Source organism: Trichechus manatus, unplaced genomic scaffold (genome assembly GCF_000243295.1).
Source record: "Trichechus manatus latirostris isolate Lorelei unplaced genomic scaffold, TriManLat1.0 scaffold00097, whole genome shotgun sequence".
Taxonomy (NCBI): domain Eukaryota; kingdom Metazoa; phylum Chordata; class Mammalia; order Sirenia; family Trichechidae; genus Trichechus; species Trichechus manatus.
Genome location: NW_004444033.1, coordinates 4,972,245 through 4,986,709, shown reverse-complemented (window position 1 = coordinate 4,986,709; position 14,465 = coordinate 4,972,245). Strand labels below are relative to the sequence as shown.

The 14,465-nt window shown below is 41.8% G+C and overlaps 1 protein-coding gene across 1 annotated transcript in view; it reads left to right on the top strand.

Annotated features, from left to right (window-relative positions):
• Positions 1–14,465, top strand: part of CEP41 (centrosomal protein 41) — a 52,039-nt gene that overhangs the window by 6,551 nt on the left and 31,023 nt on the right. The window contains exon 2 of the mRNA XM_004382678.2: positions 10,737–10,800. Within this exon, the coding sequence (XP_004382735.1) occupies positions 10,737–10,800 (64 nt within the window). The remainder of the gene's footprint in view (positions 1–10,736; positions 10,801–14,465) is intronic.

Here is a 14,465-nt window from a genome sequence, read left to right as displayed (position 1 = left end):
TATGTGGTTTTGCAAATATTTTCTCCCAGTCTTTTTCATTCTCTTAGCAGTGTCTTTTATAGAGCAAAAGTTTTTTCTTTTCTTTTTTTTTTTTTTGGTAACAACTTTATTGAGAAAATAATTCACATATCATAAATCACCAATTTAAAAGTGTACAATTCAGTGAATTTTAGTGTATTCACAGGGTTGCAACTATCACTACAATCAATTTTAGAATATTTTCATCACCCCAAAAAGAAATCCCATACCCTTTAGCTATCACCTTCCAAACTCACCCACCCCCTATCCACTCCAGCCCTGGCAACCACTTGTCTACTTTCCATCTCTACATATTTGCCTATTCTGTACATTTCATATCAGCAGAATCACGCGATATTTGTGGTCTTTTGAGTCTGGCTTCTTTTACTTAGCATTATGTTTTCAAGGTTTATCTTTATTGTGTAATGTGTCAGTACTTCATTCCTTTTTATTGCTGAATACTATTCTATTGCATGGATATACCACATTTTGTTTATCCATTCATTAGTGGATGGACATTTGGGTTGTTTCCAGTTATTGGCTATTATGAATACTGCTTCTATGCGTATTTGTGTACAAGTTTTTATTTGGACATATGTTTTTATTTCTCTAGTGATAGTTTTTAAAAATGGCGTTTCTCCCTAAATAGTCTCAGTGTCTTCCAAACTGCTGTTTTTCTTTTTGTTTTGTTGGGAATGTTCTCAAACTTCTTTGAATTTTCAGTTGTTAACTTATGTTTTCATGTGGGACACTTAAAAAGATAATTAAGATTTTGTATATTTGGGAGGGACCTGCTGATGGTGAAGTTCATTATAGGATGATCTTGCTGAACTGTGATTGGGGATCCCTGCCTTCCTTATCTGTACCTTCAACTCTTTCCTCTCAGTCTGGACATTGTCTCCAGAGAACTTCCCTAGTCTCTTGAGAGTAAAAACATAGTTCAGTTCCTGGAGGAACTAGGGCTGGGAGCTAGTCTCAGCATTATTATGCATCATTCTCTTAATACCTTTATTTTCAGTAATGATACCCTGCCTTCTGCTGTGTCTTAAGACCTCCCAATCCAGAAATCCTTTCCAGGGAATCTGTCTCTAGGTTTCTGCTATGGCGGGGTAGGGAATCGCCCCATGGCACAGTGGAGAGAAGAATTTGGAGATCCCCCGCTTCTCAAGCACCTTATTCTAGCCATTTCTTTCACCCCCTCCCCCCAGCCAACTTCCAGAGGTACCTGGGGCTGTCCATTCCTCAGCCTTTTAAGAATTGTTCTTGGCTTTCTCTGTTGCCCTCTTAGGCTGCAGCTTTCTTGAGCCATCAAGGCATTTTCACTTGTTGATCTGCTTTCTAGCCTTCAGAAGTCTATTGCTGTCAGTGTTCCCATTCTCTGTAGGGTTTATGTGCTCACAATAATATCCTTTTCCTGACATTGTATTGAGGTTTTGGGAGGGAGTGAAATTAGATGCATTGTTTCAACATGCCATCTTTACCCAGTAGACCATAATCTGTAATTATTTTGTTTGCGTGTTTGTTTTTGGCATTTGTGCAAGAACATCAGATAGCGACATTGTCTGCATTGTCCCACTGCCTGATAGTTGTTCTGTAAATATTGGGTAAATGAGAAAATGAGTATCTGTCTGAAGTGTGGAGAAGTCAAGGCTAGAGTTCACTATTTGGAAATCAGATGTGTGTAAATGAAATTAAACCAAAGTGTTTGGCCCATTGTTGTTAGGTGCCGTAGAGATGATTCCGACCCATAGCAACACCATATGACAAAGTAGAACTGCCCCATAGGGTTTTCTAGGCTGTAATCTTTGCATATTACAGAAGCACATTGCCAGATCTTTCTCCTCTGGAGCCGCTGGGTGGGTTCAAACGTCCAGCCTTTCAGTTAGCAGCCAAGCTCTTAACCGTTGCTCAACCAGGGCTCCTTGTTTGGCCCATAGGGAGCCTATAGTTGGAGAAGATAGAATCCTGGGGAACTCAGTATTTAAGTGACTGATAGAGGAGTGATCCAAGTATTGTTAGAGAATCAGGGAGACAGAAACCAAAAGAGTAGAAATTGAAAAAGTGAGACTATATAAAACAGTGTCAGATGGTACAAAAAGGTCATCTAAGTTGAGGACTGAAAAGTGCCCATTACTTATGGCAGTTAGGGTGATCTCTCATGTCCTTAGCTGCTGTAGGAACTGCAGTAGAATGGTAGGGATGGCAGCCATGTTGGAACAGATTGAGGAGTAAGGTGCATATACCCAGTGTCTTAGTTATCTAGTGCTGCTAGAATAGAAATACCACAAGTGGATGGCTCTAACAAAGAAAAATTTATTCTCGCACAGTTTAGGAGGCTAGAAGTCCAAATTCAGGGTGCCAGCTCTAAGGGAAGGTTTTCTCTCTCTGTTGGTTCTGGGAGAGGGTCCTTGTCATCAGTCTTCCCCTGGTCTAGGAGCTTCTGGGTCCAAAAGGAACCCTGGGTCCAAAGGACGCACTCTGCTCCCAGTGCTGCTTTCCTTGTGGTATGAGGTCCCTATGTCTCTCTGCTTGCTTCTTTCTTTTATATCTCAAAAGAGATTGGCTTAAAAACACAACTTAATCTTGTAAATTAAGTTCTGCTCCATTAATATAACTGCTGCTAATCCCACTTCATTAACATCATAGAGATAAGATTTACAACACATAGGAAAATCACATCAGATAGCAAAATGGTGGACAATCACACAATACTGGGAATCATGGCCTAGCCAAGTTGACAAATATTTTTGGGGGACACAATTCAATCCATGACACCCAGTGTAGATTTTTTTTTCCAGGAGTTTAGATAGAAAGGAAAAAAGATGGGATGGTATTCCAATTATATATTGGATTGTAATAAATCAGCCCCAAATTTAGTGGCTTAAAACAATAGTAGTTTTATTATTATCTCTCATGGTTCTGGCAGTTGACTGAGCTTAGCTTGGTAGTTCTGACTTGGGATCTCTCATGTGGTTTTGCAGACAGGCAGTAGCTGAGGCTAAAGTTATCGTGAAGGTTTCTTCATTTGCATATCTGGCCATTGATGCTGTACGTTGGCTGGGACTCCAGCTGGGACTGTCAGGCATACACCTACTCATGGCCTTTTCCCCATGACTTGGCCTTCTTCACACATGGTGGCTGGATTTGAAGAGCAAGTGTCTCAAGAGAACCAGGGGAAAGTCATATCGTCCTTTGTGGTTGTCTTAGTTTCCTAGGGCTGCCGTAACAAATTACCACAAACTGGGTGGCTTAAAGCAACAGAAATTTATTCTCTCACAGTTCTGGAGGCCAGAAATCTGAATTCAGGGTGTCAGCAGGGCCATACTCCCTCTGAAGGCTCTAGGAAAGAATCCTTCCATCCCTCTTCCTAGCTTCCAATGATTGCCAGTAATCTTTGGCATTCCTTGGCTTGTAGCTGCATCACTCCAATTTCTGCCTTATCTTCACTTGGCTGTTTTCCCTCTGTGTGTGTCTGTATCTGTGTGTCTTCAAATCTCCCTTTTGTTATAAGAACGCTAGTCATTGAATTAAGGAATCCCTGGTTGGCGCAAATGGTTACGCAGTTGACTGCTAGCCGAAAAGTTGGCATTTTGAGCCCACCCATAGGTACCTCGGAAGACAGGCTCAGCAGTCGGCTTCTGAAAGGTCACAGCCTTGAAAACCTCAAGGAACAGTTCTACTCTGCTCACAGTTGATTGCAATGACTTGGAATCAACTGGATGGAAACCAACAACAACAATAACAGTCATTAGATTTAGGGCCCACCCTAATCCTGATGTTGTTGTTAGCTGCCATTGAGTTGGTTCTGACTCATAGCAACCCTCTGTACAACAGAACGAAACACTGTCCAGTCCTGTGCCATCCTCACAGTCGTTGTCATTGCTTGAGCTCATTGTTGCAGCCACTGTGTCAACCATCTCCTTGAGGGTCTTCCTCTTTTTTGCTGGCCCTCTGCTTTACCAAGCACGATGTCCTTCTCCAGGGGCTGATCCCTCCTGATAACATGTCCAAAGTATATGAACCTTGTCTTGACATCCTTGCTTCTAAGGAGCATTCTGGCTGTACTCCTTGCAAGACAGATTTGTTAGTTCTTTTGGCAGTCCATGGTATATTCAGTATTCTTTGCCAACACCACAATTCAAAAGCGTCAGTTCTTCTTCGGTCTTCTTATTCATCGTCCAGCTTTCGCGTGCATACGAGGTGATTGAAAACACCATTGCTTGGGTCAGGCGCACCTTAGTCTTCAAGGTGACATCTTTGCTTTTTAACACTTTAAAGAGGTCTTTTGCAGCACGTTTGCCCAATACAATGCGTCCTTTGATTTCTTGACTGCTGCTTCCATGGGTGTTAATTGTGGATCCAAGTAAAATGAAATCCTTGACAACTTTAATCTTTTCTCCAGTATAACCTCATCTTAATTTGATTATATTTGCAAAGATCCTATTTCCAAATAAGGTCATGGTCACAAGTACTGCGGGTTAGGATTTCAGCATATCTTTTGGGGGGACAAAATTCAACCTACTACAATGATCTAACCTCAGAAGTCATATAGCATCACTTCTGTCACAGGCTCACCCAGATTCAATGGGAGAGAACAGAGGCCCCACCCTTCAGTGAGAGGAGTGTCAACATCACAGTGTAAGTGGGATGGGAAATCTTACTGTGGCCATCTTGAAAAATACGACTGAGGCAGAGAAGAGATTTCCATCTGACTGGGATCTTCAGGGAGCCCTGGTGGCACAGTGGTTAAGAACTCAGCTGTTAACCAAAAGGTCGGCAGTTCGAATCCACCAGCCGCTCCTTGGAAACCCTGTGGGGCCATTCTGCTCCATCCTATAGGTTGCTGTGAGTTGGAATCAACCTGAGGCAATGGGTTTGTTTGGTTTGGTTCTTCAGAGGAGCCCTGGTGGTGCAGTGGTTAAGAGCTTGGGTGCTGACCAAAAGGTTGGCGGTTTGAACCTACCAGCCGCTCCATGGGAGAAAGATGTGGCGATCTGCTTTTGTAAATATTGCAGCCTTGGAAACCCTATGGGGCAGTTCTACTCTAGGGTGGCTATGAGTTGGAATCAACTTGACAGCAGTGGGTTTAGTTGTTTGATTTTTGGGCTATTCAGAGAAGTCATCTTGGAAGATAACGTTTGTGCTGGGTCTTGAAAGCCAAATAGATAGGGCTGGGATAGTACAGGTATAGTGGGAGAGCATTGTCTTTTGACTCTCTCTGGAGATTTAAGCCCTCTCTTTGACATTTTTTGTTGCTGTCAGAGAGCCTGTAGTAATACCACAAACATGAACTGTGTCAGCTTCCTCTGTCCTTCTGATGAACTTCAGTATGACCATCTATCTCATATCTTTATCTTAAATATATATCTGAAGCTGCATCTTCCGCATGGGCCCTGGGCTTCATCCTCTTGCATACTCTCCTTTCTACACTCTCCTGCCCCATTTTCATCTTTCCCACTAGTCTATAAACATACTCAAATCTCTCCTCTCTTTAAAACAAAACTATAACAGCAGCAAATCGATCCCTTAGCAGTGTGCTTGAGGAAAGAAAATCACTCCTCAGAAACTCGACCTGTTGTTGTTGCTTCGGCTCATCACTTCACTGTAATCACTTTCAGCAGGGGTGTCCACAGTGTCCTGGTTTGCTAAATCCATATTCACTTTTCTGCTGTTCTCATAACTTGACTGTTGGCAGCGTTGGCCACTGCTGACCACTCCTTTCTTTTTGAAACTCTCGTCTTTAACTTTTATGACCCACTTCCTTATGGATTCTTTTGAGTCTCATCCTCAGGCTCCTCTTCTGCACCTGACCTTAAACGCCGGGGGTTTTCTTCCAGTCTACTCACTCTCTCATGGTTTCACGTACTGCCGGTATGCTGACAATCCTACAGTCTTGCTTTTCTAGCCCAGGTCACGCTCCTGATCTCCAGACCCCAAGAGCCAGCTGGACACTTCCATTTTGGATAACCCACAGATATCTCGTACTTAACATGTCCAAAATTGAAGTCATCATGTCTTCCAATATATGCTTCCTGGAGTCCTGTTTTTTAGGATTGGCATCACCGTCTTCCCCATGTTATACCAGTCAATTTGAAATCAGACTGATTTTACAACTGAAAAGATTTATTGAAATTGTCTCTTTCTCTTCACCTCCTTGCTACTTCTTAGTACTATAAATCCTCTTAACCTCAACAGTCTCCTAACTGATATCCCTGCTTCCATTCTTGACAGCAATCCTATTTAAAAAAAAAAAAAAGAAAACCACAAACCGGTTGCCATCAAGTTGATTCCAACTCATGGCGACCCTATAGGACAGAGTAGAACTGCCTCAGAGTTTCCAAGGCTGTAATCTTTATGGAAGCATACTACCACATCTTTCTTCCATGGCTGGTGGGTACAAACCACCGACCTTTCGGTTAGCAACTGAGCACTTAACCACTGCACCACCAGGGCTCCAGTAGAATCCTATTAGCTCTCCATATCGCTGCCACAGTGGTCTTTCTAAAATGGAAGTATCCCATTGTTCCTTCTCAAGCCTTCTTCAGTGACTCCTCATCGTCTGTGTTATAATGTCTCAACTTCAGCGCTATTGACATTCTAGACCAGCTAATTCTTTGTTGGCGTATGAGGGGCCTGTCATTGTAGGATGTTTAGCAGCATCCCTGGCCTCCATCCACTAGATGGCCAGTAGTACCCCCTACCCCCAGCCTAGTTGTGACAACCAAAAATGTCTCCAGACATTGCCAAATGTCCCCTGGGAGCAAGGAAGGGGCAAAATCACCCCTGTTTGAGAACCATTAATCTACAGGATAAATCCAAGTTTCTTGGCATGGATACAAGGCCCTTTGTGATCCGCCCCTGCCTGCCTCTACCAGGCTCAACTTCACCCCCTTGGCCCCATGTCGTCCCTTGTGCTCTAGGCTTACAGTTACTTTCAGGTCTCTTGAAACTGCCCATACTCTCCTAGTCTCCAAGCTTTGCGCATACCTTCCCGTCTGCCAGGAGCCCCCGTAGCTCCCACCCACACTCCTTTCACCTGATTAACTTCCTCACCCCTCAGAATTCAGCTCAGGAAACAGTTCTTCACTCTTTCAGTATGGATTCGGTACCAGTGGTCCGAAACCAGCTGATCATGGGGATGGCACAGGACCGGGCAGCGTTTTGGTGCATTGTGCACAGGGTCACCATGACTCGGGGGCCAACTCGACAGCAGCCAACGACGGATGCCGATCTCACATGATCCCGTTGTACCCCCTGCTTCCCTCTCCTTGTTCACAGTGCAGTGCGGCACCCATTTATTCCCTTGTCTTTCTTCCCAGCAGTCAGTGGGGGGAGTGGGAGTGGTAAAGCCTGGGTTTTGTACCTCTGTGTCCCCAGCGCAGTGGCTGACTCCTAGTAGGCACTTTGGAAATGTCCGCTGAGTGGGTGGCTGGTGCTTAATAAGTCTTTGTGGAATGAATGAATAGTCCTCCTTGAAACAGCTTCTTTTCCCAGCTCTTTCGCTTTCCACCATTCCATCCTGTTTATGTAATTGAAACAAAGCCAGTCGGTCAGTAGGTCAAGAACAGTCTCCGCCAAAGCAAGAATGGTAAAGGAGAAAGTATGGCCGGTCATAAAATCTATGGCTCACTGCTTGCAGCAGAGCGCACGTAGTTTTACATGGTGGTGGGTACTAGAAAGTCAGGAACAAGAAATCAATCTAAAATGGGAACATGGGGAAGAAACAAAGCATTTTTCCTCTGCAGAGTGTGGATTTCCCATTAGTCTGTGTGAGGGAAAACCGGGGGTGGTGAGAGCGCTGTGAATGTAGCTGTCCACGCTCGCTCCCCTCCTTGTCCTGCTGCCACCACACCTGGTCTCCAGCAACACCCTCACATCTCAGCTATTTTGGCTTAGGTATGGACAAATCCCCTTGGGTCAGCAGAGATGAGCCTGGAATTTTTCAAAAGGAGCTTTGCTAGGAAACTAGTGGGAGAAAACAAAACAAAAGTAAAAACAGGAAATCAAGTATAGAAATGATAAAAATACAGAGTGGGGGGAAAGTGCCTTAACCTGAGATGACTTCAGTCTGGTATTAGCTTTATTTGACTCAATTTACCAGGCACATGTTCCCCCTGGTTTTTTGTTTGCTTTTTTGCTTTGTTTTGCTATTATATTATCTCTCTCTGGGGAAACTGTCCTAAAGCCCCCCTTTTCAATCTTTGAATATTTTCCTTCTCTCACTTAAGAATCTTCATCTTCTTCCAGGGGAAGAGTTAGAATTGGAGTTACAGTTACTTTCTCTTACAGACAGTGGGTTACTGATAGATTGAGAAAGGAGCTTCCCAACCTTTACTAATGATAAAATAATTCACTGGTTCCAAACATACATCTGAAGACCAAGGCTGAACATCCATGAGAAAGGGTTTTACTTGCCTGAGATGAAATGAAAAGCAGAGAAGATGTCACGAGTCTTTTTACAACATGAAATGTATTCGGTGTAAAGGACTGTCCTTTTAATTCTGGAATTTATTTTTCTTACTTTTTAGTGTGAGAATAGTAGATGGTAGTTGTGGGATTTTGTTTCTGTTTTTGTTTTTTATGTCCTTGGAAAAATTAAAAGTTGATAATTCTCTGTAGGTGCCCTCAGTTTTTAAAAATTCTTCCTGGTTATTGAAATCCAAAACTGGCCAACAAATATTTTATAAGACATTGAAATACCCTGTATTATTTTTGTGCTTTGTGGGTCATTTAAAAAGGTGTTTTTGTGTGTAAATTATTAATCTTTCAGTTCTCCGAAGAGGGCATGCTGTGGTTAATTATGTTTTCAATGACAAGTGATATAATTTTTATATGTTCGATGTTCTCTTCTAAGGAACCACGTATTTGCAGTAATACGATCATTCTAGATATTCAATTATTGACTGAATACTTAAAAGTATCTGCTATGTGCTGGGTCTTGGGAGAATACAAATAGGAGGAAGTTATCATCCCTGCCTTCAAGGAAATTCTAGACTAGGGAAGAAGGTAGACGTGTAAACAATGGGACAGGATGTCAGTACTGTAGGGCCCACGGAGAGGAAGTGTCTAATTCCGCCTAGGACAGCTTTACAGAGGAAATACAGTTTTACCCATGTCCTTGGACTTGTTGAGAAAAGGCATTCTAGGCAGATACTTGCCAAGCCTGGAGACCTAAATGAGTGTGGCACATTGGAGGGGCATTCTTGGGAACTTTATCATGGGAACAGACGATGAAGCTGGAAAGGTATTGTTGTTAGTTGCCTTTGAGTCCATTCCGACTCATGGCAACCCCATGTGTGCAGAGTAGGACTGCTCCACAGAGTTTTCAAAGCTGTGACCTTTTGGAAGCAGATCACCAGGCCTGTCATCCAAGGCGCCTCTGGATGGGTTCCAACTGCCAGCTTTTCAGATAATAGTCAAGCACTTAACTGTTTGTGCCATTCAGGGATTACCTGGAAAGGGATTAGCTAGTTATAATTTCATATTCCACAGCTACCTGTTGCTGAAGGAGCCCTGATGGTGCAGTGGTTAAAGCGATAGACTGCTAACTGAAAGGTTGGCCATTCGAAACCACCAGCAGTTCCACAGGAGAAAGATATGGCAGTCTGTTTCCATAGAGATTTACAGCCTTGGGAGCCCTATGGGGTTGCTATGAGTCAGAATTAACTTGACGGCAGTGGGTGGGTTTACCCGTTGCTGAACATATAATTTTCCATACTTAAGGCCAGAAAAGGACTGAGCAAAATAGTTTGATACGTTTTGTAACGTCTTTTTGCTCATTAGCCTTCCCTCAGTTCATGACTTTCACAAACACTACTGACCTTTCATGGGTGAATGCCTTATGCTTGGATTCAAACAGTTAACTGCCAAAGGACAGGACAGGTGTTTGCTGACCATAAACTTATTCTGAGACTTCGATGAGCCTCAGCTGCCACGAGCACAGCCACCAGATCCAGGGCAGCTGCCGGAGAGGCCTGCTGAACCAGGTCCCGCCGGACAACCTGGATCACGTGTCAGGCCTGGACTCCACATGGCACTTTTTAGGGGAGAGGTTGGTAAAATCTAGGGGAGATGGCCTAGAAACCATCATAAAAACCAAGCCAAACCTGTTGCCATCTAGTCGATTCCGACTCATAGCAACCCTATAGGACAGAGTATAAACTGCCCCATAGGGTTTCCAAGGAGCAGCTGGTGAATTCAAACTGCCACCCTTTTGGTTAGCAGCCAAGCACTTAACCTCTGTGCCACCAGGGCCCTTAGACACCATCATACAAAGAGTAAAATTAAAAATCTGTTATCTTAATGGATTTCTTAAGGCAGAGGGAAATGACTTATTCTGGGTTGAAACGATAGGTCAGATGGGCCTAATGAGACCGGTTTTGGCTCACTAACTGATTTTTAGGACCTGTTTTTCTTATCACATTAGTGCTATGAGAGTGTTTTGACAAAATATGGAAGTATTTTGACCAAAACAAGATAACCATCTTTACCTGTGGGTGTGCTATAGAGAGGAGTCCTATGTTGAAAGGACTTCTAAAGCTCCTTCCATCTTTAAATTCTATAAAATTTTCACATTTCTTCCATTTTTTAAGTATCTGACTCTTTCCCAACTTTGCCACCCTTATTTCTTCCATTTTTTGAGTATCTGATGATTTCCCAACTTTGCCACCCTTATCCTTACATTAGCCCAGTTAATTGTGAATCTTCCTATTTTTTAGTATCTGACGAAAAGGATACCACAAAACCCAAAGTATCAACATATCAAGTCGAGACTGGACACTGGTGAGTAAAGATTAGAAAATAAGAATTTTTTTTTTTTTTTTTTTAAGTCTAACAGCTCATTATTGACAGAAGGTAGCCCATCATACCTGGTATAAGTCACAGCTAAAAGTTTCTCACTATCTTGCTGATATCTTTCAGGGCTCAGGACTCTTCTTTGAAAGCTGTTTTTCAAATTATCAGTAAAAAATTGCATTCACATAATTTAGCTTATTATTCCTTACCACAAAGATGGTGGGAGATGAAGGGTAAGAAATAATATAAATTGAGAAATTGAAATCCCCAGAAATTGAAAACATTGTTCAGTAAGTTACAGGGCTGTGCCTATATAAATATCAGGAGGTCCGCCTCTGTTCTGGAACGTGTTCAGTTTATTCCTTGCAGCTGGCAGGAATAGACGTTACATATGCACGTTAGTTCAATTTGGTATTTATGGAGTGCCGACTACGTGCAATATAATGGATGATGAGAGGTATAAAGATGAATGTGAATCGTGATTCTTGCAATCAAAGAGCTTAGATTCAAGTGCAGGCAGGCACACTTGAACCAAAATGCCAGACAAAATTAAATTAGTGCCACAGCCCATGACGTTTAAGAGTGCGTTACTGCTAATTTCCATGTTCTTAACATTTTTCAGTGTCATGTAATAAAGACAGCTCCCCAGCCCTATGGATGTGCAGCCTTGTGGGTCTTGGCTGTTTACTTGTTTAGTTTTTTTCAAGTGAAGTGTGAGATGTAGTGTTAGCCATACCGAATATTCCCTTAGTAGCCTCAGTACAAGACAACTGAGAAAGTAAACTGGGGTGTTGACTCTTGAAATCTCATTCGTTTTGTCTTTTGTTTTCTCCAGTCTCCTTCAGAATCATTATCTTCCATTTTGCATGTTTCCTCATATAAAATGAACTTAAACATTTTAAATGAACCACATTTGCAGGTACTGTTTCTTGGTCCCTTTCTTTCAAACATTTCCCTGCTGTGCAGATATTTATCCTTGCAAATATCCTGTGGGATGGGCAGGTGAAAAATATTGTCTGTGCTTTAGAGGAGGAGGAAGCTGTGGCACAGAATTCATGTGATTTAGTAGAAGTCCAACAAAGGAGCTAGAAGTAGGACTTGTGTGCAGGACGAGGGTGTCAGTGCTGGCAGTCTGGTGCCGAGTCCAGTGTACTGTCTCAGGCCGCGCTGCCCTGTCTTTCCCCCTAGCCTGTTTCTTCTACCACCAGTCCCTTCAACTCTTCCACCTCTACCTGTCTCCCCCTGAACTGCACCAATGACCCACCCTTCCGGAATAAGCTCTCCTGTCAGGTAAGCGCCTAGATCAAAAATGCCATGTTTTCTCTGAGGATCCACATATCATTTTAAAGACTATTCGAGAGGAATGGGAGTCCCTGTGTGGTGCAGATGGTTAATACACTCAAGTGCTAACCAAAAGGTTGGAGGTTCGAGACTACCCAGAAGCACCTAGGAAGAAAGGCCAGGTAGTCTACTTCCAAAAAATCAGCCTTTGGAAACCCTATGGCACACAGTTCTACTCTGACACACCTGGGGTTGCCATGAGTCAGAGTTAACTCCATGGCAACTGGTACTGGTAGAGAGGAATGAATTTCTTTTGGAACCTTTATCCTTCCTTAAAATGAAATATTTTAAGAACTGAGGTTTGTTTCACATATATAGTTCTGTCTATACCTTCATAGTTTTTTTCCCCCCTCTAGGAAATTAAATTGGAATTTGTGAGTGGAAACCTCCTTTCTTCTCAGTTCCTTCATTCGTAACCAAAATTTGACTCAATAATGGTGTCTGGAATTAATTTCAATTTTTGTGAAGTTGAGATACTTACATCTGCTTTTTGTAATACATAGTAAATACCTGTATTGTGGACAGGGATTTTTAAACTAATTTTTTTTTTTGTTCATTAAACTTTTTATTTTGAGGTAATTGTAGATTCATATGCAACTGTAAGAAATACTAGATTCCATGTATCCTTTACCCAGTTTCCCAAAATCATAACGTCTTATAAAACTGTAGTGCAATGTCACAACCAGGATATTGCCATTGATAACTGCTGTCAAGATACAGAACATTTACATCACCACAAGGATCCCTGTGTTGCCCTTTTATAGCCCCCTCACTTCCCCTCCTCACCCGCCTTTAGCTCCTGTTAACCTCTAATCTATTCTCCATTTCTATAATTTTGTCATATCACAAATGCTATATAAATGGAATCCTTTTGGATTGGCTTTTTTCCACTAGCATAATTCTCTGGAGATTCATCCAGGTTGTTGGATCTGTCAATAGTTTGTTCCTTTTCATTGCTATGTAGTATTCTATAGTATGGATGTACCACAGTTTAACCATTTACCTGTTAAAGGACATCTGGGTTGTTACCAGTTTTTGGCTATTACAAATAAAGGTGTGTAAATGGTTGTGTACAGATATTTGTGCAAACATAAGTCTTCATTTATCTGGAATTCCCATTCTTTGTAATATTATCCGTAATTTGTTATGATCCACACAGTTGAATGCCTTAGCATAGTCAATAAAACACAGGTAAACATCCTTCTGGTATCCTCTGCTTTCAGCCAGGATCTATCTGACGTCAGCATTGACATCCCTCGTTCCATGTCCTCTTCTAAATTCAGCTTGAATTTCTGGCAGTTCCCTGTTGATGTACTGCTGCATCTGCTTTTGAATGATCTTCAGCAGAATTTTACTTGCGTGTGATATTAGTGACATTGCTCGATAATTTCCGCATTTTGTTGGATCACCTTTCTTTGGAAGAGGCATAAATATGGATCTCTTCCAGTCGGTTGGCTGTCTTCCAGATTTCTTGGTATAGCCGTATAACTATTAAAAAATTGAATTCAAAATTTAAAAACTTCCAAAAAAAGAAACTCCAGGCCCAGATGGCTTCACTGAAGAATTCTACCAAACATTTGAAAAAGAATTAACAAGTCTATACAATCTCTTCCAGAAAACAGAAGAAGAGGAGATACTTCCCACCCCATTGTATGAGGCAAATATTACCCTGATACTAAAGATAGTCCCCAAAAATAAATCTGTAGACCAATATCCCTCATGAATATAGACAGAAAAATCTGTAACAAAGTATTAGAAAATAGAATTCCACTGTGTGTGTGTATATATATATATATATATATACGTATATATGTATATACGTATATATATATATATGTGTGTGTATATATATAAACAGCATTATATACCAAAACCCAAAAACAAACCTGTTGCCATTGAGTCAATTCTGACTTACAGCGACCCTATAGGACAGAGTAGAAGTGTCCCACAGGTTTCCAAGGAGCATCTGGTGGATTCGAACTGCTGACCTTTTTTGGTTAGCAGCCGTAGCTCTTAACCACTGCACCACCAGGGCTGCAAGCGGAGTTTATTCCAAGGATGCAAAACTGGTATAATATTTAAAAAATCAATTAATGTAATCCACCATATTAACAGGCTAAAGAAAAAAAATCACATGATTATATTAATTTATTGAGGAAAAGCATTTGATAAAATTCAACAGTCATTCATAACAGAAACTCTCAGGAAAAAAAAAAGGAATAGAAGGGACCTTCCTCAGCCTGACAGTCCAAAAAACCCATTGCCATCAAGTAGATTCTGACTCATAGCAACTCTATAGGACAGAGTAGAAC